Source organism: Gracilinanus agilis, chromosome 2 (genome assembly GCF_016433145.1).
Source record: "Gracilinanus agilis isolate LMUSP501 chromosome 2, AgileGrace, whole genome shotgun sequence".
Lineage (NCBI taxonomy): Eukaryota > Metazoa > Chordata > Mammalia > Didelphimorphia > Didelphidae > Gracilinanus > Gracilinanus agilis.
The window spans coordinates 468,325,642-468,351,480 of NC_058131.1; the positions used below are offsets into that span (position 1 = coordinate 468,325,642).

Here is a 25,839-nt window from a genome sequence, read left to right on the forward strand (position 1 = left end):
TTGTAAGATTTTTTCTTTAACTTGAAAGCTCTTCAATTTCGCTATTATATTTCTGGGTGTTGACTTTTCTGGGTCCAGTGTAGAGGGTGTTCTATGGATCCTTTCAATGTCTATATTGCCCTCTTGTTGTAGAACTTCAGGGCAATTTTGCTGAATAATTTCTTTAAGTATGGAGTCCAAGTTTCTATTAATTTCTGCCTTTTCTGGAATACCAATGATTCTCAAGTTGTCTCTTCTAGACCGGTTTTCTTGGTCTGTCACTCTCTCATTGAGATATTTCATGTTTCCTTCTATTTTATCAGTCTTTTGACTTTGTTTTATTTGTTCTTGTTGTCTTGAGAAATCATTGGTTTCTAAATGTTCGATTCTAGCCTTTAAGGACTGGTTTTCAGCTCTAATGTTTTGGTATTCGGCTTTAATGTTTTGGATTTCGGCTGTAGTTTTTTGGTTTTCCTTTTCAATCTGGTCATTTTTGGTCTTCAGTTGTCTTGTCTCACTTTCCAATTGCGAAATTCTGCCTTTTAAACTGTTATTTTCTTGCCAGATTTCTTCCATCTTCCTCAACATTTCATTTTTAAACTCTTCCATAGCTTGTGACCAGCTTTCATTTTTTGGGGGAGGTTTGGATTTTTGTTTTCCCTCCACTGGTGTCTGGATTTTCTCTGTGTAGAAGTTGTCCAGTGTTCCAGAGTTTCTCTTGATAGTCTTTTTCTTCCGCACTTCCTTATTGCTGGCCATTGTTGGCCCCGCCCCTTTTCAGCTTTGTCTTTGCGCTCAGGGTCTGCCTGGGCCTTGCAAGCTCTGGGGGCTCCAGTCTCCTTGTCCTCAGGGTCAGGTCTCCTGGTAGTTCCCGGTCTGCCCCTCTGCCCAGGCTCCTTCAGCAGTCTTTGGGGCTGCTTCCACAGCTGTGCTTCGGTCTGCACAGGGTCCTCACTGGAGGTCCAAGCCTGGGCTGGAGATCGTTATTCAAGCCTAGGGCACTGCCTTTGCCTGCACAGATGCTCTTAGGGCCCTGCCTTCACCCCCACAGAAGGTAGTGAAAGTCCGTGGCCTGGAGATCTTTATTCACACCTGAGGCGATGCCTTCAGCGCTTGGGAAAGGCCATGTTTTAGGGGCCTTTGTCCCGGCCCCAGGCGGTGCCTTCACCCACGTGGACGCTTGGGGAAAGTCCGTGCGCTCCCCCAGCCACCTGGGGTCCCTCGTCTTGCTGCACACAGGTACAAGCTCCAGGGCTGCCAGTGATTATCTGGTTGCCCCAGTCCTGTTTTCCCACTTGTGCGTTGGCGCGTTGTACGAGGTGTGGGGGGTGGGGGAGGGGCTTCTTCCTCTCGCGTTTTAGTGAGAGCTGTTTCACCCCTTTATAGCTTGGAAATGCCCCATTCTGCGTACCTTCAATGCTGCGCCCTGTTGTGGGGTTCCTTCGTTCCTCTGGACTCGTTTTTATTTCCCCTTGAAGAGTCCTATAGGCTTCGGTCAGGAGAGATCGAGCAGCTGCTCCTTACACTGCCGCCATCTTAACCGGAAGTCCTCTGCAATGTCAGTTCCCTCATTTGAAAAATGACCTGGAGAAGGAAGTGGCAGAGCAATGCAGTATCTTTGCCAAGAAAATCCTAAATGGGGTCATGAAGAAGAGGACACAACTAAATCAATTCAACAATAGCACTCCACTCCAAATCCAGCTTTGACTGTTCTTTGAGGAGCTAACAGATCAAAGAATTATAGCAAATACAGCAATACCACTCCTCTACAGAAATGTTGCTATTTATTTATGATGTTCTTTGGATGCCCCAAATTCTAATCCCTTGACCACCTTGCAATCTCAATAGGCTAAACTAAAGGACTTGGACACAATTTGTTAAACTGTAAAGATACTATAAAGAATGGGATGAAGATGTCTTTCACTCTGTCCACTGGGGTTGCAGGTGTCATATATATCATCCCTGTAATGTTCTGGATATACATGATAAAGCATTTCATAATAGATGATGTGACTGAATAGGGCTGGGAGGAGAAACACAGACTAGAGAAGCTTTTCTGCTTGTTTCACATGGTTTTGTAACCAAATGACAGTGGCTTTATGTCTTTCTGGCTTTCAGTGGGATTTATAAAATGAATTAAGCAACCCATGATTTAATTGGTTTTTTTGTTTGTTTGTTTTGAAACTCATGATTTACTCTCTAAAAACCTGGCTGAAACATTTGTTGAAGCTAGGTATTAACTGCTAAATGAGAAAGGGAAGTAGAGGAAGGTCACCTCTACCACAATGTCAGTTTCTGTTGGGCAGTATTTCCTTCTCCTATTTCTCTCTTTTATACCCACAGCAGATGCCGGCATTTTCTTGTTTGTGTTTTTTATGCTATCTAGTTGTTTCGGACATATCTGACTCTTCATGATACCATTTGGGATTTTCTTCGCAAAGATCCTGGAGTAGTTTGCCATTTTCTTCTCCAGATCATTTTGTACAGATGAGGAAACTGAGGTAAACAAGGTTAAATGACTTGCCCATGGTCATACAGCTAGCAGGTGTCTGAGACAGGACTCAAACTCAGGTCTTCCTGACTTCAGGCCCATTGATCTATTCATCCCCTGAAACAACTAGCCATCTCCTCAGTACCATAGTTTTAAGAAAGTAGGAATCTACTTTTTAATTTTTAATTACAGTTAGATGTGGTTATTAAAATTCACCATTAAGCCTTCCTTGTATGATGATGGGTTCACGAGATTGTTTCTGACTGAGTGAATGCATGACACATAAGTACATCTGACTCTTGGAGGAACATTGATGAGCTGAAGTATGTCCAAAGAAGGGCAACCAGCATGAGGAGATTTTTGGAAGGAATTAGAAATTAGACTGGAGAAAAGTCAGTCTGGAAGAGGACATGAGCACTGGCTTTTCTATTCTTTCAGTGACCTCACTGGTGCACACAGGTTTAATGATGGTTTCTATGAAGGAAATTCCAGATTCCTAGGTATTTCTAGATGTCTGACTTTAGGCCCCTTGAGCTCTAATCCCACACCATGAAAGACTTATTAGACAATTTGAACTGGATTATATCAAACTCCCATAGAGTTTGGGTATTGGATCATTATCAAATCCACCCCTCTTCCAATCTTCTCTATTTCTGTTGAGGACCTCAGTATCCTTCCAGTTCTCCCAGGCTTACAAACTTGACATTATCCTTAATTCTACATTGTGGCTAACCCAACATATCCAAACCATTCTCCACACAAAATCATTTTCCTAAAGTACAAATCTGACCACATCACTCTCCCTCTTCAACAAACCCCAGTGGCTCCTGATTACCTTTAGAATCAAATATAATTGCTTCTGCTGAAGATTTTTTATACACTGTTTTTTACATAAGGCCTTTCCAGATCCGCCTAGCTATCGATACCTTATTTTCCTTGCCTTGATTATCTTGCATCTACTTTGCATATACCAATAAGCACTGTCTCCCCTGCTATTATACTTTGTAAATCCCTCCAGGACAGCCACAATCTCACTTTTCTCTTTGTATCCCAGTGCCTAATGCAGTAGATGCCATTAATTAATTGATAGGTGCATAATAATAAAAGCTTCATAAACACTTACTGATTGGTTCAATTATTCAAAGGGCTTACTCTGCTTATCTTCAGGAAGAAGTACTAGGATCAATGCATTGGTAGAATTTATAGGGGAGCAGAACTTCTTAAAAGTTAGACTTATCTGAAATTGAAATGGGCCATCTCATGAGAGCGCAGAAGTGCCCATTTTGAGGCCAAAAGCCTACTTGTCAGGAATGTTATTAAAGGAATTCCTGCATTGGTTTGCAGGTGGGACTAGATGACCCAAGGTCCAACATTAAAAAATCCTCTGCTGCTTTTAAGGTGTGAAATTTTATTACATGTTGTCTAAAGAGCAGATTATGGTAAAAAGAGGTGTGATGGGATCATAATTTATAAATGATTAAAGAAAGCTATTCTTGTGTCTATATGTAATAACGAAAACATCTTTTGGGGGTGGTCTATCAGGGGTTTTTCAATTGTCTCCGAGCTGAACTTACAGACTATCCAGAGATAACCATTTCAAACATTTGTCCTGGACCTGTACAGTCAAACATTGTACAAAACGCCTTTACTGAAGAAGTCTCAAAGGTAAGAATTTTTGCATTTTGAAAAATGTGAATTATAAGTATCATTGTTATCTTCACATATGTAGACTGGAAGTTTTACTAACTTAGATATACTTTTGAATATTTTATAACTCCAACCCAGCCTTGAAAATGTAACTGGAATCAGAGATGCCAATTCCCATATATTGCGTTGTTCCTTGCTTTTGGCTCATCTCTTTATCTCATCCTGAGTGCTAAGGCAATTAAGGGATATAATCAGACATATCCTTATAAATTAACAAATTTAAAACTATAGTTAATTGATTAACTCTGAGCTCAACTTGTAAAATAAACCAAAGAAAACTATTTCCTATGAACTTTCCTCTCTTTCTCACACCTCCCTCTCCTCCCCCCATCTCCCCTAACTCTGATCTAGGAGCAGCCTATATTCAGGCCAATGCACTATTGGTGCACTATGGTGAAATGAAGTAGAAGTTTCTTAGTTTATGAAAACTTAATTTATGGGCATCTAAGAAAAGTGTTTAGGATAGACATCTGTTAAGTTGCAAGAAATTCCTCTGACTTAATTAGGTTAAGTAGAAATAAATTTCAATTAATTCCAAATATTAACCATTTTTGATATTCTATTGAAGGTGAGCACATAAAATTTCACAGGAAATACACTTTATTTTTATAAACCCTTAGCTTCTGTTTTAGAATCAATACCAGTGTATCAATTCCAAGGCAGAAGAGCAATAAGGGTAGGCAGTGGGGATTAAGTGAATTGCTTAGGGGTTACATGAGTATATGAGGCCAGATTTGAACCCAGGATTGCCTAGCTCTAAGCCTGGTTCCCAGTGCATTGAGCTACTACCTGCCCCCCCTTAGGGAGGGGGTACATTTTTTTTTAATCCTTACCTTCCACATTAGAATAAATACTTTGTATTGGTTCCAAGGCAGTAAGGACTAAGCAATGAGGATTAAGTGACTTGCCTAGGGTCACACAACTAGGAAGTGTCTTGAGGCCAGATTTGAACCCAGGGTCTCTCATCTCTAGGCCTGGCTCTCCATTCACTGAGCAACCCAGCTAAGGGGTACATTTAAATGTTACTCTATTACAGGAACTTTTTTTTTTTGAGCTCCCTATTAAATTGTTACCATTTCAGGTTTGCCCTTTCACAGGTCAAATTGATCATACATGTGTACAATATATAGAACTATAAATAACTAATCTTGGATGACTACTTATATCACTAGAATTTTTTTAATTTTCCAGAGATTAGAGAACGTAGGAAATCAGGAGCATAAGATGGCGACCAGTCGCTGTGTTCGTTTGATGCTCATCTCCATCGCCAATGACCTAAAAGAAGCCTGGATTTCAGAACAACCATTTTTGACATTTTTCTATATCTGGCAGTATGCCCCGACCTGGGCCTGGTGGCTCACAAACAAGCTGGCAAAGAGAAGAATTGAAAATTTTAAGAGTGGAGTGGTATGGTCTTTTTTTTTTCCTATAGCTTTGTAGAAAAATACAAAGAATTTGATGGTTCTCAAGTTTTAGTATTTTCATCTCCTGAGTTCAAATCCTGAGTCTGACATGTATTTATTTGGTGACTTGAACAAATAATTTAAACCCTTAGTGCCTTGGGCAGTTCTTGAAAACTAATTAATTACATTGGCAGAACAAATTTCCTTGTTGGCAATTCCAAGCAGTAATGAAGTCATAGGTTACCATCAGATAGTGTGTGCTCCTATTTTGTACATACATGTATATATATGTGTGTGTACTACATACCTCTATGTACATATGTACACATATGTCCTTTAAAAATCAGCATGTTGCTTATATAGCCATTTCCTGCCTAATGTTAATTTGGTTCTTTAATGAAAAAGTAAAAAACATTTGTTAAGTAGCCACTCTGAACCAAACACTGTGCCAGGTGTTAGGGATAGTCTAATGGGAGAGGGCACAGACCTAGAGGAGTGGTAAGTTTGGGAAGGACTTTCCTAACTGGAAAACCACAGGAGTGGTGTGGAGTCATCATTTAGTCAGTTTGACCTGCTTTTCCCAGAAGCCGTGGTTGAGTGGGTTTGCTTTCTGGGCCAGGAGAGGAGGAGGTGAGAACACAGAGGGTGGGGGATGTGGCCAGGGGGTCTGGACCAGTTTGATAGAGGGATTTCTCAACCATCAGGACAGCGCGGTCCCAGGGCAGCGTTCCATCAGGAGCAGGAGCATTGTCGAGGCAGCAGCGCACAACGGTGGCTGGCCAATATTTTGTAATGAGGGGAGTTCATTCTGTAGCAGCCGTGCTATATAAATGGGTGACTGGATGAATGCCTGGGTCTGGTGATAATATATTTTGATATTTCTTTAAAACAGAATTGTCCAGGTAACCCAGTGTAGAGTATGCCTGGGTAACATGCTAGAAAGTAGTAAAAATATTGTCTTTACATCCTTTTCTATTGACTCATTATAAACTGTCCCTGTCCCTGGATGCTAATGCTTTTTTACAAAGTGGAATTAATTCCTGTACTAATTCCCTTTATCTGTTATAGTTCTTTCGAATGTTGTCCAAATTAGCCTTTCTAGTTTCTTTACATGTAAAATGAGAGGGATGGTGTCTAAGATCTCTTCCATTTATTAATGTTTAGTTTTGATTTTATGATATTAAATTTGGGAAGAGTAGTACAGTATTACTCAATTTAACCTTGTTCTCACTGCCTTCCCTCCTGTTCCCTCCCCTAGTGGATCTGGAATCAATTGGTAGGCCTGGGTTAGTCTTAACCTTGGCACTTAGAAGCTCTGTGTACAAAGTCAGAGTCCCCCTCTTTTTTTTTTTTAACTCTTACCTTCTCTCTTAGAATAGATAAATATAAATTCTAAGACAGAAGTGTGGTAAGGGCTAAATAATTAGGTTTAAGCAGATAGCCCTGCATTTTACACCTTAGCATTCTCATCTTTAAAATGATAGGTTGGCCTAGCCTTTTTTTTTTTAAACCCTTATCTTTTGTCTTAGAAAAGATAATATGTATTAGTTCCAAGGCAGAAGAATGGTAAGGGCTAAGTAAATGGGGTTAAGCAGACAGCCCCCCTCTTTACACCTTAGCATTCTCATCTTTAAAATGATAGGGTTGGCCTAGCCTTTTTTTTTTTTTTAAATCCTTATGTTCTGTCTTAAAAAAAATAATATGTATTAGTTCCAAGGCAGAAGAATGGTAAGGGCTAAGTAATTGGGGTTAAGTGGTGAGCCTCTGTTTTTATACCTTAGCATTCTCATCTTTAAAATGATAGTGTTGGCCTAGTCTTTATTATTTTTTTTAAATAAACCCTTCTCTTCTGTCTTGTATCAATTCTAAGACAGAAAAGTGGCAAGGGCTAGAGAATCAGAGTTAAGTGACTTGCCCAGGTCACACATTTACAAAGTATCTGAGGCCATATTTGAACCCAAAACGTCCTGACTCCGGGCCTGGCACTCTGTCCACCTACCTGCCCCTGGCCTAGACTTTTAAGAATTTTTCCAGCCCTAAACACTATAATGCTATGAACTTCTTAGGTGTGTCCCATCTCTTGTCAATAAGGTGGCCAGGCATATGAAAGTGAATTGTACCACCAACTGCCCGTTCTTCAGCCTGATTTTATAGCAGAGAAGGGGAGAGCTAACTAAGCATTTGTAAGGAAATGATGAGCATTGAAGTAGAAATGAGAGAAGCATTAGACTCTGAGCCAAGAGAGGCCTGAGCTTGAATCCTTCCTCTGCCAGGGAACCATGTGATTATGGGCAAGTCAGTCAGTAGCTATTTACAAAGGGTCAACTTAGGTGCCAGACACTGTACTAAGAGTTAGAGTTTAAGTCACATAAACTCCTGGAACTTCAGTTCCCTCATCTCTAAAATGGGATTGCTTGCTATATGCCACAGAACTGTTCTGAGAATAAGAGGATGTACTATTCTGTATATAAAATTCTCTGCAAACTAAGAGAATGCTAGGCCTGGACTCAGGAGGACCTCAGCTCCAATCTGGCTTTGAACAAGTCACTTAACCCTGTTGGCCTCACTTTCTTTATCTGTAAAATGAGCTGGAGAAGGAAATGACACCCTGCTCCAGGGTCTTTGCCAAGAAAACCTCAACTGTGGTCAGAAAGACTTGGAAATGAATAAAAAATGACCAAACAACAAAGCCCACAGGTTTGCCTAAAGCCCCTGTTATTATGATAATATAGAAGGTTAAGAAAAAATATTTATGATACTATAAATAAGGGCTTTCTTTTTTCTTTAAACCCTTACTTTCTGTTTTAAGATTAATACTAAGTATTAGTTCCAAGGCAGAGAAGTGATAAAGGCTAGTGATTGGGGTTAAGTGACTTGTCCAGAATCACACAATTAGAAAGTATGAAGTCATATTTGAACCCAGGACCTGCTCTCTCCAGGCCTGACTGTATCCGCTGCCACCCAGCTGCCCCCTTGCACCATGCCTTTTCAGTGGGGAAGAAGAGTACTCTAGCAAGCCTGCCACATCTAGTCGGATCACAGCCTCAGGGACTAGATAACTCAGCTTATCTAGTGTGGGGCTCTCTTTTTACAGACCTGGGAGAACCTCTGAGAGTCACTCACCCCAGGCCACACAGGCAGCTGGTAGCAAAGTCAGTATTCAAGCCCAGAGGTAATAAACAAGATATATTAATGGAAAAAGGAATAATCAATGAAAGAATGAATCAACCAACTAGCATTTATTAAGTACCAGCTGTTTGCCAAACTCTGAGCTAAACTCTAGGGCTACCTAGAGAAAGGGAAATCCACCTAGCAGCTCTCAGAAGGGAGGCTAGCCTCTACCGTGGTGGAGCCTTTTAGAGATCGAGGACCATGCCCCACCCCCACTGGGGGCCACCAACCCCCCTTACTCCAGACGGGGTGGGAGGAAGGGCTGCTAGGCAGAGGGGCGGGTCATGTGAGAAATGACCTCAGACACATGGAGAGGGGGAGGGGAACAGCTCCGCCTACCCTCCACCCTCAGTCCTTCTGCCTTTCTAATAGTGAACTCTGGTGGTGGCGGGCAATAGCATGTGTTCCCACAGAGAGTCTTCTGTGTACTCTTTCTGGCACACATTTATGTTCGCCACCATGGCTCTAGTGAGACCAAAGGAGACTTTCATGCTATTATATTTAAGCCTCCTCTGAAGGAAACCAGAGGTGTGGGGGAGAGCGCCCCAAGTGTGGTGTAGGGGGAGAAGGGAACAGCTGGGACAAAAGCTTGGAGGATGTGGCAGAGAGAGCACCACCTGGAGGGGAGCGAGGGAACAGCTGGGACAAAAGCTTGGATGGGCAGAAAGAGCACCACCAGGGAGAATAGAGAGAGTGCCACCTGGAAAGAATAGCAAGCCAACATGCCTGAATGGACTCTAGGGGATGTGGCAGGGAGAAATGTGGAAGTAGAGGAGGCATATAGAAAGGGGGTGTTAAAAAGAAATGGAATGGGGGCACCTGGGTAGCTCAGTGGATTGAGAGTCAGGCCTAGAGACAGGAGGTCCTAGGTTCAAATCTGGCCTCAGACACTTCCCAGCAGGTCTTCACCCTCTCACTAACTCTGACCTGACCTGGCCACAGCTAAGCCAGAGATTAGGGAATGCTGTTGATGTTGATAGATGATCTATATACTCTCTCAGCTCTTCTATCAATGGTGTTGATTGATTACTAGCTCTTTCTCAGTCAAGTACAGGTTACAGGTTTCAGGCCTACTCCTTCCACCCTTCACCTCCCTCTGTCCCAGTTCTTGCTCCAAGAGAAGCCTATGCAAATCTGAGCTCCCAACTGTTGTTTCTTGGGGGTATTTATAGGGTGGGGCCAACCGATCTTTGCCCCTGGCTCAATTGAGAGTTGGGGACATTCCCAACTCTCAGTTGCCAGCCCTGTCATTCAAGGTGGCATCCATCTTGTCCCAGATAATGATTTTAACAGGGGCCAAGCTGAGAAGAGCATTAAATACTCGTCAGAGCCGATCCCAGAAGTAATAGGGAGTCCCTGGAGGTTAGTGACTAGGAAAGTGAGCAAACATTTTAGGAAAATCATTTTGCCTACTCTTGGGAGGGTGTTTTGGATTGTGGGAGAGACTTGATGCAGGAAAACCAGCCAGCAGAGAAGAGATAAGGTTGCTCCATTGATTAGATGTGTAGAATGTGAAAGAGAAAGAAGTTGAGGATAGATGGAGTTTTTGAACCTGAGTGACTGGAAGAATTTCCTTAGAAAAGCAGTGGGTTTGGAGAGGACAGGGAATAGGTTTTGTTTTGGAAACACTGAGTTGGAGCCATCTACAAGGCATCCATCACCTGAAGATCCATTTGGGAGAGGGGCCAGAAGCAGAGATACCACTGAAATATCCTAAAGACCCCCTAGACAGAAAGAGTGAGGGGAAGTGGTTTTGGTATGAAGGAATAATAGAGTGATCATGGAGAATTTAAAATTTCCATCTGCCAGATCTTTTTCTTTCTGCCTCAAGCAAAGCATCTAATGACTTGTTAGTTTGTTTTTATTTTTATCTATTACAAATTACATGTCATAACAAATTTCCACATATGAATTCTGAATTGTCTCCTTTCCTCCCCCTTCCCAGAGCTGGCAAGCAATTCAGTCTGAGTTATACATGTATTATCACACAAAACATTTCCATATTATTCTTTTTTATAAGTGAGTAATCTTATAAAACCAAAACCCCAAAACATGTACCCAAATAATGTTAGTTTGCTCTGAAGATTATTTACATCCTTTAAAAAACAGAGAAATCTGCAAAGGGAGCTCCTATTCTTGACATGATTCTCATCAAAAGGAGGAACTGATTACTGGAGTGAAAATCAATGGAAACCTTGGGGAAAGGGAAATGATGGCTCCCTATTAGCATTTGTGGTAGAGAAAGAAAGAAAAGCTGGACGCAGACTGATAAACACTTTAGTTTTGAGTAGAAAAGATTTCAAAGGATTGTGAGGAATAATAAGTAGTTGTCCCATGGCCTAAGATCCTACAGGGGCTGCTTAAGTGGTGCGGTGTCTAGAATGCTGGACCTAGAGTCAGGAAGACTTTTCAAATCTACCTTAGACATTTACTAACTTGTGTGATTCTGGACAAATGATTTCATTGCTGTGTGCCTCAGTTTTCCCATCTGTATTATGGGGATAATAATAGCACATACCTCCAAGGATTGTGAGGAAAATGCAGAATAATATTTTAAAGTGTTTTGTAAAACTTAAGGTTCTATACAAATGCTAACTATTAGTTATTATTATCTCATGAAAAGTTAGGCAGTGAGAATGTGGGAGTCTTTATTCTGAAGATAGAAAGAGAAACAATTCTGAGGAGGAAGCAACTGGAAAGTTGTGTAAAGCAACTTTTCTGCGTATACAGGAAACAAAAACATAGAACATTTGATATTTTTTTAAACATATACAGAAAAAAGAGGATTTAGAATGAATGAAAAATGTGACTCTTTTCTTTAAGAATAGTGTCAGGAGTGAAAAAATTCCTGAATGAGCCAACACGGGTGAGAAAAAGCTACAAACAATAATAAAAGTGGTTTTGGAGGGATGTCTGAGAGTGGGAATAAAGACTGATTGTTTATAATTGTACCATCAAAAAGAGGACAACCGAAGAAGGAATGTCACTACTGCTCAGGGATGGGAAAGTAGAAACAAATGAAAGAAGGCATTGTTGTTCAACTGTTGCTTCTGTTTCTTCTGCCAATGATCAAAAGACAGAACAAAATTGCTCATAGAAAGATAAAACCCAAGATAAATCTGGAGATAGTTAGAAAGCACCTAGCTGCCCTTGAAGGGTGGAAGTCACCATTGTCACCAAGCCCAGATGAACTCTTTCCTACAGTATTAACAGAACTGGCAGACATGATTGCTGAGTTTTGTATAATAGACAGAGGCTCTGCAATATAGTTATTAAGTCACTAATAAATAAAGGGAATAAACAATTATGTAATTAATATTTTTGTTAGATTATTTATATGCATATATATTTACGCACATATATGTGGCATGAAATGGAGATGAACAACTTTATATAGACTCTTCCTTTTATATTATGCTGTATGTATGGAAAAAATTTTCTTTTTGGTGTTTTAAGTTCAGAACTTTTAAATGTTCTAGGGGGGAAAAAAGAGAGATCATTAGTCACTGGAGGAAGTAGTTTCAGTTGAGTGATGCTATCTTCCAACCCAGAAGCTGGATAACCAGAGATTGAGAAGTTAGTGAGAGGAGAGGAAGTTGAGGCAATGCTAGGTGCTTTCTCCAGGAGCTTGGCTGAGAAAAGGGGAAGAGATAGAACAATAATAGCTTGAGGGGATTGTGGGTGGGGAAGGATAGGATGAAGACTTTCTAAGGAACAGGGAGGTCTTTGTCCTGGTTCTATGCAGCAGGGAAGTAGGAGACTGGAGAGGGGAGATGATTCAGAGACAATTTGCTGGAGAAGAGAGACAGGGAGGGGATCAAATGAGGAGGAATTAGCCTTGGTGAGGCGAATGGCTACCCCATTAGTAGAGACTGGAATAGAGGAGGGAGGGGGAAAGGGATTTCAAGAGGTTTTGAGATGAAAAAAGCCAGACTTCATGGTAAATAGTTTTGACAGGTTGGAGCACTGAGTTGCTTCTACTGCAAAGAAATTTAATAACAGCTTTATCAATTTTATAAGCAAAAATTTAGAGAATTAGAGACTCATCTGGGAAAGATGTGGGGGTATAGGATGACCTGCAAGTTCGGTTTGAGCCCAGTGACAGCTAATGAAATCTTATGGGCCCTTAGGTGGCGCCATAATGCAAAGGACTGGACCTGGAATCCGGAAGACTCATCTTCCTGAGTTCAAATCTGGCCTCAGACACCTACTATGACTTTGTGACCCTGGGCAAATCACTTCACCTTGTTCACCTCAGTTTACTCATTTGTGAAATGAGCTGGAAAAGGAAATGGCAAACCACTACAGGATCTCTGTCAAAAAAAATCCCAAATGGGCCCTTTAAGGATCAGCCATGACTGAACAAATGAAATCTTAGACTGCATCAATTGGGGTGAGATGTCCAGGATTAGGGAAGGGGTAGGCCCTCTGGGCCTTGCCCAAATCATACCACACTTAGAGTACGTGTTCACTTATGTGCTCCCCATTGTAGAAAGAGAGGCAGTAAGTTGGAGAGCTTCCAGAGGACAGCTATGATAGTGTAGGATCTATTCAATTGGGAGTAGTTTGACGGCAAGAATTTTTTTCCCCCTTTCTTTGTATGCACAAAAGGAGGTAAATAAATAATTTGACTAGACTCAACAAAGACTATATATAGCAAGATAAAGATGAAAGCTAAATAAGTTTTTACTTAAAATTTATTTTTTAATTTAATTAAATTAATAAAACAAATAAACTTCCTTAATTAAAGTGTTGCTTTAAATTTTAAACTTAAATTTAAAAGTTTAAATTTGTATCTCTCACCTGATGGTATAACCCTTAGTTCTGGAAGAGTCTATCCTATATACAGTGTTCACATTCATCTTGGCGGGTGAAGGATGGTATAAAAGCATGGTCTGCATTGTAAGTTTAGTGTTTCTACCAGCTACAAATTCTGTGTTAGGCATTTACTGGTTTTTCATTATCAATATTACCTTTGAAACCCAGCAAATAAACTCATCTGTCTTTCATCTCTTGTCAAATATATCTTCCCTATAAGTGATTAAACATTTCATTTTTACTCTAGCAAGTCAGAGCAGATATTAAAAATTCCCTCAGCCAGAAATGCAGAAAAGGAGTTTTAAAAAGTAGGATGAGCAGATGGCAACTGCTCTTCTTAATATAATAACTCAGTTGATGGCATAACTGGCTAGATTACAACCCTACATCACACCGTCAGGGGACCCACATTTTTCCTAAAGCCTGGAGTTTTGAGCGTATGCTTATCATTCTCATTGGAACCCTTATCGAGTTTTTCCAAGAATCTCAACAACTGAGCACATTCCTTTAGTGTGGTTCAGAGAAGTAGGAGGAATGTTTTGTAACAATCTGTTGCAGAAATCTTTGAAGTTCCTTTCCCATGAGCAAGAAGAGGCTGGAGACAGTTCGGGTAGACATCTCAGCAAGGATGAATTTAATATTGACTTCTGTTACCCTGTCCTGGGGTCCCCAGAGATAGGTCTGTCCCTCATGAGAGAGCTGCGCTTAGTGAAAAAATCCAAATCTATTACAGAAAAAATTTCTGCACTCCATACAGCTAGAATTCAAGGCCTTATCACATCAATTACACAGCTCACGACCAGTATCACTTCAATCCCCTACAAGTTTTATTTCATAGAAGAACCTTTCTTTTCTTCTTCCTCTTTTTTCTTTTTTGTAAACATATTTCAGTGTTATTTTTGGAGGGGATGCTGAGGGACTTGATTTGATCTTGATGGATTATTGCCAAGGCTTTATTTACTTATTTATATTATTTATCTATTTATTATTTATGTAGGTTCTGAGGCAGCTAGGTGATACAATGGATAGAGCACTGAGCCTGGAGTCAGGAAGAATCATTTTCATGAGTTCAAATCTGATCTCATACACTTTCAGTTCCTTCAACTGTAAAATGAGCTGGAGAAGGAAATGGGAAACCATCCCAGTATCTTTGCCAAGAAAATTCCAAATGGGATCACAAAGAATTGGACACCACTAAAATGACTGAAAAACAAAAAAATTTGTCGGTCCCAAATTTTATTCCTCTTCCAAACATTCCAGTGACAGCAACAAAACAGAGTTTGACCCTAAATACAATGCAAAATTATAGGATTAACCTTCAAATTTTTCCATCATTGACAGAAGTAAGAAAAATGTGGAATGATTAGTTTGGATTAATGTTAACTATTTCTGAATTTCAGGATGCAGATTCCTCTTATTTTAAACCATTGAAGAAAAAAACAAACTGAAAAAATACCAGCATTTTTCTACCCACTGAAGAGATGGAAGAATGAAATGCTTTAAGAGTAGTTTGTATTTCTTTAACTTGATTCTTAAAACAAATATTTGTCGTATACACTGCAATAAAGATTTTGAACATTATGTTTCATATTCTTGAGTTTAAAAAAATCAAACATTTTTACAGTGGAAACAAATAAATGTCCATTAGTCGGGACATAGCTAAACAAATTGTATAAATATGTATGTAAACGTAATGGATTATAGTATACTGTAAGAAACAACAAATAGAGGCAAGATACAATATATGTGATGATTAGAACAATGAAAATAGCACAACCATCACAAAACATTCAAACCAGTGTTGCACATGTATAAAGAACAAGCTTTGCTCCAAATGAGATATGAGAAGACAGTCTCCCTCTGTTCCTTTGCAGAGATGGAGGAGGAGTGGGGTTTGTAGATATGTAACATTTCATATTATGTCAGATTTTTTGTGTGTGTTGATTGGTTTTTCTGAATTTATTTTTTCTTCTTCCTTTAAAAAAATCTTTGTTAGAAAGAGTGGCTTTCTGAACTGTTCAGAGTAGAAATGCAGAAGAAAAACATATGATTTATCATTTGGTTTCAATGGGTATCTGATTTGGGGTTTGGGTTTTAAAAGATTACTCTATTACAAAAATGAATAATATGGAAATAGGTATCAAGTGACAAAACATGTATAACGCAGTGCAATTGCTTGCCAGCTCCAGGAGAAGGAAGGGAGAGAACATGAATCATATAACCATGGGAAAAAAATTTTTCAAAATAAATACATGAATTTTTTAAAGTGGCTTTCTGGGAGGAGGTAGGGGAAAGCAGATAAAGAGAATGTAATAGAAAAACTAAAGAAGTTAGTTTTTTAAATTATTTAGAATAGCTACAAATACTTTTGTATATGCACTTAAAATTTAGGTCAAAAGAAAGTGAATTGATTTTTTACCTTGATTTGTTCAGCATTTACATAGACTGTTTACATGTCTGCTGTTGTGGGAGATACAAAAATGTTTAAAATTTGCTTCCTACCCATAAAGAGTTTACAGTTTAGTAAAGATTAAACAGACACAAACCTAACTATAATATGGGTAAAACATAGCAAATGCTATTAAATTCAATTAAGGTTATTTCTGGCTTTAGTGCCTTAACAATTTAAAATATATTCTTGCAAAATAGCTTTCTTTCGAATGAATCTACAACCAAATAGTTAGCTAGCATCCTTGACAAAAGGAGAGGTGGCACCAAGGAGAAAATAGGTTTAAAAATTTGCTTGCAAAATGTTATAGATGAAGAAGATAGAAAAGAATAAACAGTATCACCTTGTACTTATCCTGTGTTTTATTTAATACATTTATAAATACTAATCACAGTAATTATTTTTCTGATAAATACGATCATATGTAATCAAAACCGATGATATCAAAATGATGTAAGAAAAATTTTGCTCAGGAAACAGGAAGCAAAAATAATATTAATAAAACAGTAAAATTAATACCAAATGAATTGCTTGTTCCATTAGTACTTCATTTAAAATAGTTTTATGATTGTTCTAAAGGAAAAAAAGATGGGAGTTAGGAAGAATGGCTGGTTCTGACCATATATGTGCAGAATAAAACCTTGGAAGCAATGTAGTGGTCAGCTTTTAATATATCTAAAAGAGGAGAAGATTCCAAGAGAATAGAAAAAGATCAAAATTGGTACTTTTAAATCAGTTCCCCAAACAAAGGGGGAAGGGAAAGGAATAAGTATTTAAAAAGGGTGTTGAGCACTGTGCTAAGAGCTTCTTATAAATAACTCACTTTATCCTTACAGCTCCTACAAAGTAGTGACTATTATTATCTCTATCTTACAATCAAGGAAACTTGACACAAACAGAAGTTGTGACTTGTGCAGTCATGTAGCTAGTTAGTATCTGAGGCTGAATTTGAACTCAGGTCTTCCTAGTTCCAGACCTGGAGCTCTAACCACTCTGCAACTATCTGACCAAGACATTAACAACTACCAATTTATGCCTCTTAAAAAAAAAAAGACATTTAGCAGAGTCTATTTATATATTAAAGCTATCTTCAATATAATTGTGGGATGGTCAGAACAAGCCTTGAAAGATTATTTTCTTCAGCATATCACATATTTAGAATCACACCAAACAGTACAGAGAATACTGTATCATTTGTTGATTTAAAAAAAAAAGGAAGGAGGGATTAAATAAAAGAAAATATTTATTTAATTCAGAGAGTATTATTCATATGACACTTAAGATCTGGTGTTTGTAACAAAGGCACTAGTTAACCTCCAAAAAATTGGAAATATTAAATTAAAAGTAAATAAATACATTTAAAAATAATTTTAAATAATTTAAAAATAACAAAATAAATAAAAAATAAAAAATTGCCTTTGTTTTATTTACAGTTGGAAAAAATAATTGATACAGAAAAAAAATGACAGTCATCTGGATAGGAAGGAGGAATTCCAAAAGGGCTTGCCACCAAAAAAGGAGATATGGTATCTCTTTGAGAGACATCTCCATGGAGAAAGTAAGAGAAAAGAATTATTATCTATACCAAGATGCAGTGATTTGCATTCAGGCAAACCAAGTTAACTTCCAAACCACGTAATGGCCTTGCAATATAATGATGTCCCCATTTGTAGAGCTTATCTCCTAGGTCAGTGATGGTGAACCTTTTAGAGATGGAGTGCCCAAACTGCCATCCTCATACTGCATGTGAGTCCCCCTCCCCAACCTTATCCCAGACAGAGGAGGGAGGAAATGCTCACATTGGGCTATTGGGCAGAGGGACGTGTCATGTGAGAATGTTCTCAGGTGCATGTGATGAGGGGGAGGGGAGCAGCCCCCTCCGGCATGTGTGCCATAGGTTTGCGAACACAATCCTAGGCCTTTAATTTCCTTTCTCTTACAAAGTGTTTTCTATCCAAGAATCTGAGACATGACCACAGAAATAACTGTTTAGTGATCTCCTAGGCATAAAACAGAGGCACATATGGCCACCTAAGTGGCAAGGAAGATTTCCTGCAGAGTCAAAATTAAAGAAGGATTCTCTATCGATAACAATAATAATAGCCTTTAGATAGCACTAAAATTTGCAGAGTACTTTACATATGTTATCTCATTTGATCTTCCAACAACCTTGTGATGGAGGTATTGTTCTTATTCCCATTTTACAGATGAGGATATTGAGACATGGAGATGTTGAGGGACTTCCTTAGGGTCACACAGCTAGTAAGCGTCTGAGGCAGTATTTGATCCGAGGTTTGACTCTTATGTCCAGCGTTCGATACATGGTGCCACCTAGTTACTGTGTGGATATTATAGGTTTTATAGATCCTCCGGCTCAGAAAGGACACTAGAGAAATTGCTTTAAATCCTAGAGCATTCTGGAGACTTCTGTGAGGTGCACAATCAAAGACATCATCTAAATTATCCACATTGTAAAAACAAAAGTAATATAAAATATATAAATAAATAATATAATAAATAATGATATGATAGTGTTATATATACTTATGTGTTATATAATAATAAATCATATAAAACATAAATAAAGGTAATATAAAACATCCACCTAGCTTACAGGTTAGATTAGTACAAATGTTCTAGGTTAAATTCTACCTCTGACACTTATTTACCTGTGTGACCTTCAGTGAGTCATTTCAGTTCCCTAGGCCTCAGTTTCCTTATTTGTAAAATAAGGGGATTGGACTAGATTTATTAGAGAATATATATTAGAGAATTTTTTATTTTCTCTAATATTAGAGATTTAGGAATGATTAATATTGGAATATTAATGTTAGAAATATTAGAGAAAATTGATTTATTAGAGAATAAGTTTTTTTAGTGCCTTATGCTAAGTTGGTTTTATATATTTTATCAGATTTTATCTTTGCAATTATCCTGGTGTGCTAGTATTATCCCATTTTATAAATGAGATGGATAGAAGTTAAGTGACTAATCACACAACTAGTAAGTGTTTGGGACTGGATTTGAATCCAAGTCTTATTGAGTCCAGATCCAGTGCTACTGCAGGCAAAACACTATTCTATTTAACTGCCTAGGCTATAACACTCAAAACAATATAAGAGCAAACCAAATGTTGGATAGTCTGGTACACATTCTGGTAACTGCAATAGGAAATCAGAAAAGAGAAGAGACGGCTGGGGTGGGGTAGTTGACTTCATAGGAAGAGGTATGATTTTCACTTTGAAGAACAGGAAAAAAGGCATTTTCAGCTTGGATTACAAGAAGACCAGGATCTTTTTTTTCCGTCTCTGCTTTAAAAAAAGTTTGTCATGAATTTGACAATGTTTTCATATACAAAGAAAAAAAGAAAAATATTTTATATGAAATGGAATATTGGGCAGAGTTTGTTTTAAAATATGTATATATTTATGTATTTTGAAATATATATATATTTAATATTTATTATTATTATTTTATTATTATTCCTGTTGGCTCCCAGAGGAGCATAGGGCCGCAACCATCTCACGCCAATGGACTCTGTTCTGGGCAACTTCCCCCAACTGGGCCCATGTCACTCCGACCATCCCTGTCTCGTTCTCGGCATATCTCCGCCAGGTCTGCTTTGGCCCCCCGACCTTCCTCCTCCCTGGTGGGCCCCAGCTCAGTGCCTATCCGGCAATGCTGTCCTCCGATTTTCATAGAGTCCTGACTGATGGGACACCGAACTGTTCCCCGCCAGAGTCTGGCATTGGAGATCCCCTCAGGCCATCCGATGTCCAAGATGTGACACAGGCACCCGTCAACAAAGACCTGGAGTTTGTTGGCTTCTGCCAGCACGTGTCATGGACTCTGTTGGAGAGCAATCTTCCAGACTAGGCGATCATTGGTTTTGGTGTTTAATGAGGTTGCAGTTTCTATAGCAAGTGAGATTTTTACGGGGTGAGGTTGCTAGCCTCGTGCCCAACCCTCCTCCTTTTTCAGCTGGGCTTGGGACCGTCCTTGGCGGAGTTTATATTTAATATGGTAGTTCCTTATCTTACTTGTTTGCATTCCCTTCCAACTTCCTTCTTTCTTATTCTTTTTTTTTTTTGTCTTGTTTTAACAATGCTATTTTTTTCTTTTTAGTTTTTTTGGGGAAAGAGGAGCATCATTATCATTATTCATCTCATTCCCTACCCATAAATCTCCTTCCCCTCTCTTCCAAGAAAAATGAAAGCCCTTCCTCATAATAAGTAAGTGTATACACTAGAAAAATAAATTCACAAATTGGTTGAATTTGAAAATATGTCTCATTCTGCACCACAGTCCATTAATTCCCTACTAAGAGGTGGGAAATATGTTTCATTATGACCCCAGTCTTATGGTGGCATGACTTTATTGAATTGATCAGTGTTTTTCAAAGCTATTTTTTAATAGTAGTATAATCATTGTGGAAATTGCATTTCTTCTCCATTCTGCCTTAGTTCATAAGGACTCCTCTAAAATTTCTCAGAATCTTCCCCTTACATTATTTCTTACAATGCAATAATAATCATTATATTCCCATACCACAAATTATTTAGCCATTCCCCAATTTATGGGCATCCATTTTGTTTTTAGTTCTTTGTCATAACAAAAAAGTGCTGCTACAAATATTTTCATGCACGTAGGTCCTTTCATCTCTCTTTGATCTCTTTGAATAGTAGTGGTAGCATTCGTTCAAGGGGAATGCAGAGCTTACTGATTTTTTTGAGTATAGTTTCTAATTGGACCCTAATCAAAAGTGCTCTAGTGTGTCTGCCTGTCCACAACAAGAATTATTTTCTTTTTTTTTTTTTTTTATCATCATAGCACCCTGCCATGGAGTCCAGTGTTTGGGCTTCTAATTGGCAAGATTTCATCATTTCCCGTCTGAACCTGATGCAAAGTGAAGTGAGCGAATCTGTGAGACATTGTACAAAATAATAGTAATATTGTATAATGATCAACTCTGAATTATTCTCAGTGCTACAATGATCCAGAACAACTTCAAATGACTCATGATGAAAAATATTTTTTAAAATGATATAATATTTTTCCTAATTACCTGTAATAAAAGTTTTTAACATATATTTTACTAAATTATGAGATCCAAATCATCTACCTCCCTCCTCTGCTTTCATGAGATTATAAACAATTTAATCTAGGTTATACAGGTTATATAATGCAAAATGTGTATTTTCCATATTAAGTGTGTTGTGAAAGAATACTCCTATAAAACCAAAAACCCAAACTGAAAACACACATAAGTAAAATAAAGCGAAAAATAGTGTGCATTGATCTGCATTCAGAAGCTATCAGTTCTTTCTCTGGAGGTGGACAGCATTTTTCATTATAAGTCTTTTGGGATTGTCTTGGATCATTATATTGCTGGGAATAGCTAAGTCTTTCACAGTTGATCACAAGATGAAAAATATTATCCATCTCAGAGAAGGACTGATAGAGTCTGAATGCAGACTGAAACATGCCATTTTTCACTTGATTTTCTTCATGGATTTTTTTCTTTGATGTGAATCTTCACAACATGACAAATATGGGAATATGTATTGTATGATAGTGCGTGTATAACCTATATCAAATTGTTTATTATTGTTTATTATCTCAGAGGGGGAGAGAAGGAGGGAGAGAATTTGGAACCCAAAACATTAGAAAATAAACATTAAAAATTGTTTTCACATATAATTGGGGAAATAACTATTAGTGAACTAAAATAATTGAACTCTTAATTATAGTAACAACATAAACTACTCAGAGATGAATGACAACAGAAATCTAAGGCACAAAGCTTTTAATGACTGATATTTTTAAGGTACTTTTGACTTTTAAAAAGTGCTTTCTGAAGGGTCTTCAGATTTTTACAGCCATCCTGTGAATGTGACATTATAGACATTATCAGTACTTTTAAGGATGAAAAACAAAATCAGAGCTAAGGGAGATTAATCAATTTGCCTGTGATGATATAGTTAAGCAACAGAGCCAAGATTCAAAATCAGATCTTGCCCATTTCTAAGTCCAGCTACACCTAAGCAGCCTTTCCAGATACAAAAATTAAAAGAGACATAATAAAAATTTTAGAGATGGAAGGGACCTTAGAGTTCATTTTGTCCAAAAGCTTCATTTTATACATGAAGAAATATAACAATAAAAAAGCCAAAGATTTTTTAAATTAATTTTTTTTCAGTGAACAAAAATCTATTTTCTCTTTTCTACTTTCTGTCCCCCCCCACCTTCCTTCCTCATGTGCTTCTACTCCCATCCATTAGGAGGTGGGAGAGAAACAAAATCCTTGTAACAAATATATGGTCAAGCAAAACAAATTCTCGAACTGATCATGTTGAAAAAATGTCATTCATCCAGAATCCATCTCCTTTCAGGTGTGACCAAAAAAAGTTAAATAATTTGCATTTGTTGCTATCTTTCAGTGATAGGACTCCTTATGACCTTGGCAAAGATCCTAAAATATTTTGCCATTTCCTTCTTCAGCTCATTTTTCAGATGCAGTTAAATGACTTGCCCAGGGTCACAAAGCTAGTAAGTATCAAAGGCTGATATGAACTGAAGAAGATGGATGAGTCTCTGACTGAATCCAGGTCTGAGCTCCTTCCACTGTTGCCTACAAGTCTGAAACTATGACCCAAGTCTTCTGATGTCCACTTTAAGTTTCTTTCCACTAGCCAATGCTGTTTTCTTGGAACACAAGTATATATGGTACTTTCTCTCACTCTAACAACCTATTATCAACTGTTACTTGAATTAAGCTTGAGTTGTAAAGTGATAGATTTTTTGGTGTTAGAAACTTTCCTAGGCTGTGCAGGAATTTTAGGTGAGGTCTACATGAAAATAGAAAAACCCTTAATTAGAAGATTATAGATTTTAGAGCTGAGACCAGCATAAACATCACGTCATCTAATGTTATCATTTTACACAGAGCCTTCACTAGGAATTCTGGCATCTGGGGCAAAGTCAGTTATGCAAGGGATGGGGCAGCACCCCAGGAAGCCCCCAGAGAAAACCTATTCATGGGGTCTAGTAGTTGTGCAAAGAAAGGGACAGACCTCTCCCCTCTTCCTACACTGCAAGCCTGAAATGTGGCTTCCTCACCACCTTTCTTCTTCTTCTGCCCCAACTTAGTTGGGGATTAGCTATTGGAGGACTTCAAGGCATGAGTATGGTAGTCTCTGGATCACTTTGAGGGTGTTCATCCCATTGGGGAACAATCACATCATTCCCAGACATTAACCCCTGTTGATAAGCTCCAGTGAGTCCTCCCTAGCTGTCATTCTAGGTTTTGTGGTTGTCGAGTCATTTCCAGTCATGCCCAACTCTTTGTGACGTCATTTTTTTTTTTTGGCAAAGATACTAGAATGGTTTGCCATTTTCTTCTCCAGTTCATTTTTGATATGAGGAAACAGAGGCAAATACAGATGAGAAAATGAAGTCCATTAAAGTAATGACTTAACCAGATTCAAATCAGCAGAACTAGTATTTACACCATTTAAATCTGACTTAAAATCCAGAAGTCTTTCCACTGACAGACTTATAAGTAAGCTGACTGTATTTCTCATAACCAGGCATTCCCTTTGCCTCTTTGGCTCATCTAAAGAGCTCAAGAAATAGGGTTTTATCTGTAAACTGTTTTCCTTTGCAAATATAGAATAGGAAAAATAGAAAATAAAATATAGAAAAAGAGAGAATGTTAACTGATTGGTCATCATTTCTTTGGTTCTTCTCTTTTCCCTTTGTAGGACATTCTTTCTATATTATGGTCAAATACCAATCATGACTAGTGGAAAGAGTGTTAGTTAGGAATCACAGGGCCTGGATTCAAATCTTGATGTTAGGAACTTACTTTGTTTGACCTTGAGCAAATTACAACCTTACTGGTCCTCTATTTCTTCATGTATAAAATTGGAGATTTGTAATGGATGATCTCTAAGATCCTTCATTCAAGTCATGCAACCCCATGACTTTACTTAAATGCAGTGGAATGTAATACAAAGAATATTCAACTGAGAATCAGAAAAAAATAGGTCCAAAGTCCTGGCTCTGGGTCTTTGCTAGTCAAATGAAAGTGCCAAATTACTTCCTCTTTCTAAATCTTTTTCATTTTTTTTTTATAAAGTAGGGATAATAATACTTGGATTCCTGACTCCTTGGGACTGTGAAGATTCAATGAGGCAATGTACATAATATACTTTATAATTTAAAAGCGTTAAAGAATTATGGAGTGCTACTATTTTTTTTAACCAGGAGGTAAAATAAACATTATAATGACACAACACAATATATGTCAGGCACTGTGCTAAGCCCTGAGTATACAAATAAGAAAATGAAAGACAGTTCTTGCCCTCAAAGAACTTACAATGTAAAGAGAGAAGTCATAATGGTTTCATTGTTTTTGTTATTGATATGGTCAATTATGCCAATAGTTTTCCTTACACATATACACACATACATATATACAATTTTTTTTGAAAGGAGGGAGCAGAGGGTACCCCTCAACAGGGAAATAATAATGATAATGGTGGGTTTGGAACCAAACAGAACAGCTGGTGGCAAATGATGAAATGGTTAGGATTTTGAGTCCTCTATAAAAGGAAGTTATAGGAAGAGGGTTTTGTTTCCATCCTCTTGATCTCCAAACAGAAGGACAGAAAGTATCTGAGGTTACTGATGAAGCGTGAGTATGAAAGGTGAAGCAATCTCCATGATGATGAATTTCCTGTCATGAGAGTTTCTTGAATGGGGCATAATAAAGATGGTGGTATAGTTGCCTACTATGTGCCAGGCATTGTGCTAAAGGCTAGGGATATACAAAATACTCAGTTATTCTTAGCAGGGCAGTGATCCAAGATAATCCCAGTGACCCATGATGAAAAATGCCATTTGCCCTCCGAAAAAGAACCAATGGAATCTAAATGCAGACTTAAGCATCCTATATTTCATTTTCTTCCTCTTCCTCTCCCTCCTCCTCCTCCTCCTCTTTTCCTCCCTTTCCTCTCCTCACCTTTCCTCCTCCCTTCTTCTCTTCCTCCTCTTCTTATTCCTTCTACTCCTCCTTTCTCCTCTTCCTCCTCCTCCTCCTCCTTTTCATTTGAAAATGCCTAATGTGATAAATGCTTGACATGCTTACACATGTAAAATCTATATCAGATTGCTTACCATCTCAGGGAGAGAGGATGGCAGGGAGGGAGTAAGGGAGGAAGGGTCAGAAGAAGGGAGAGAATTTGGAACTCAAAATTAAAAAAAATGTTAAAAATTAGTTTTACATGTAATAGGGGGAAAATAGAATATTATTTTTAAATAAAATAAATACAAAACAGTTGGGGAGGGGGAAGCACTGGTATCTGGCATATCAGGAAAGACTCCATGTAGAAGGTGACACAAGTTGGACCTTAAAGGAAACCAGTAATTCCAACAGGGAGAGGTTAGGTATGGTACCCTTCAGACATGCTGTTGTCCAGTGGTATCTAACTCTACATGATTCCATTGGAACTTTTCTTGGCAAAGATACTGGAGTGGCTTGTTATTTCCTTCTCTAACTCATTTTGCTGATCAGAAAACTGAGGCAAATAGGGCAAAGTGACTTACTCAGGATCATACAGTTAGTGTTTGAAATTGGATTTGAACTCATAAAGATGATTCCAAACTCAGTGCTCTATCCAATGTGCTATCTAGTTGCCCTGGTTTGGGGTATGGGGGTTAGCTGTTACACAGGCAGAGGGATGGGAGACAAAGATGTATGTGTGAGGACCAGCAATTAGAACACTATGGTTAGAAAGTAGAAGAAGTTGAGGGAAGTA

At 38.3% G+C, this 25,839-nt stretch overlaps 1 protein-coding gene across 2 annotated transcripts in view; it reads left to right on the forward strand.

Annotated features, from left to right (window-relative positions):
- DHRS7 (dehydrogenase/reductase 7) overlaps positions 1-15,150 on the forward strand; it is a 29,827-nt gene extending 14,677 nt beyond the window's left edge. For both annotated transcript variants that reach the window (XM_044662021.1, XM_044662022.1), the window contains 3 exons: positions 4,013-4,135; positions 5,369-5,584; positions 14,970-15,150. In XM_044662021.1, the coding sequence (XP_044517956.1) occupies positions 4,013-4,135; positions 5,369-5,584; positions 14,970-15,017 (387 nt within the window). In that variant the 3' untranslated portion in view covers positions 15,018-15,150. The remainder of the gene's footprint in view (positions 1-4,012; positions 4,136-5,368; positions 5,585-14,969) is intronic.
- The last annotated feature ends 10,689 nt before the right edge of the window (positions 15,151-25,839 follow it).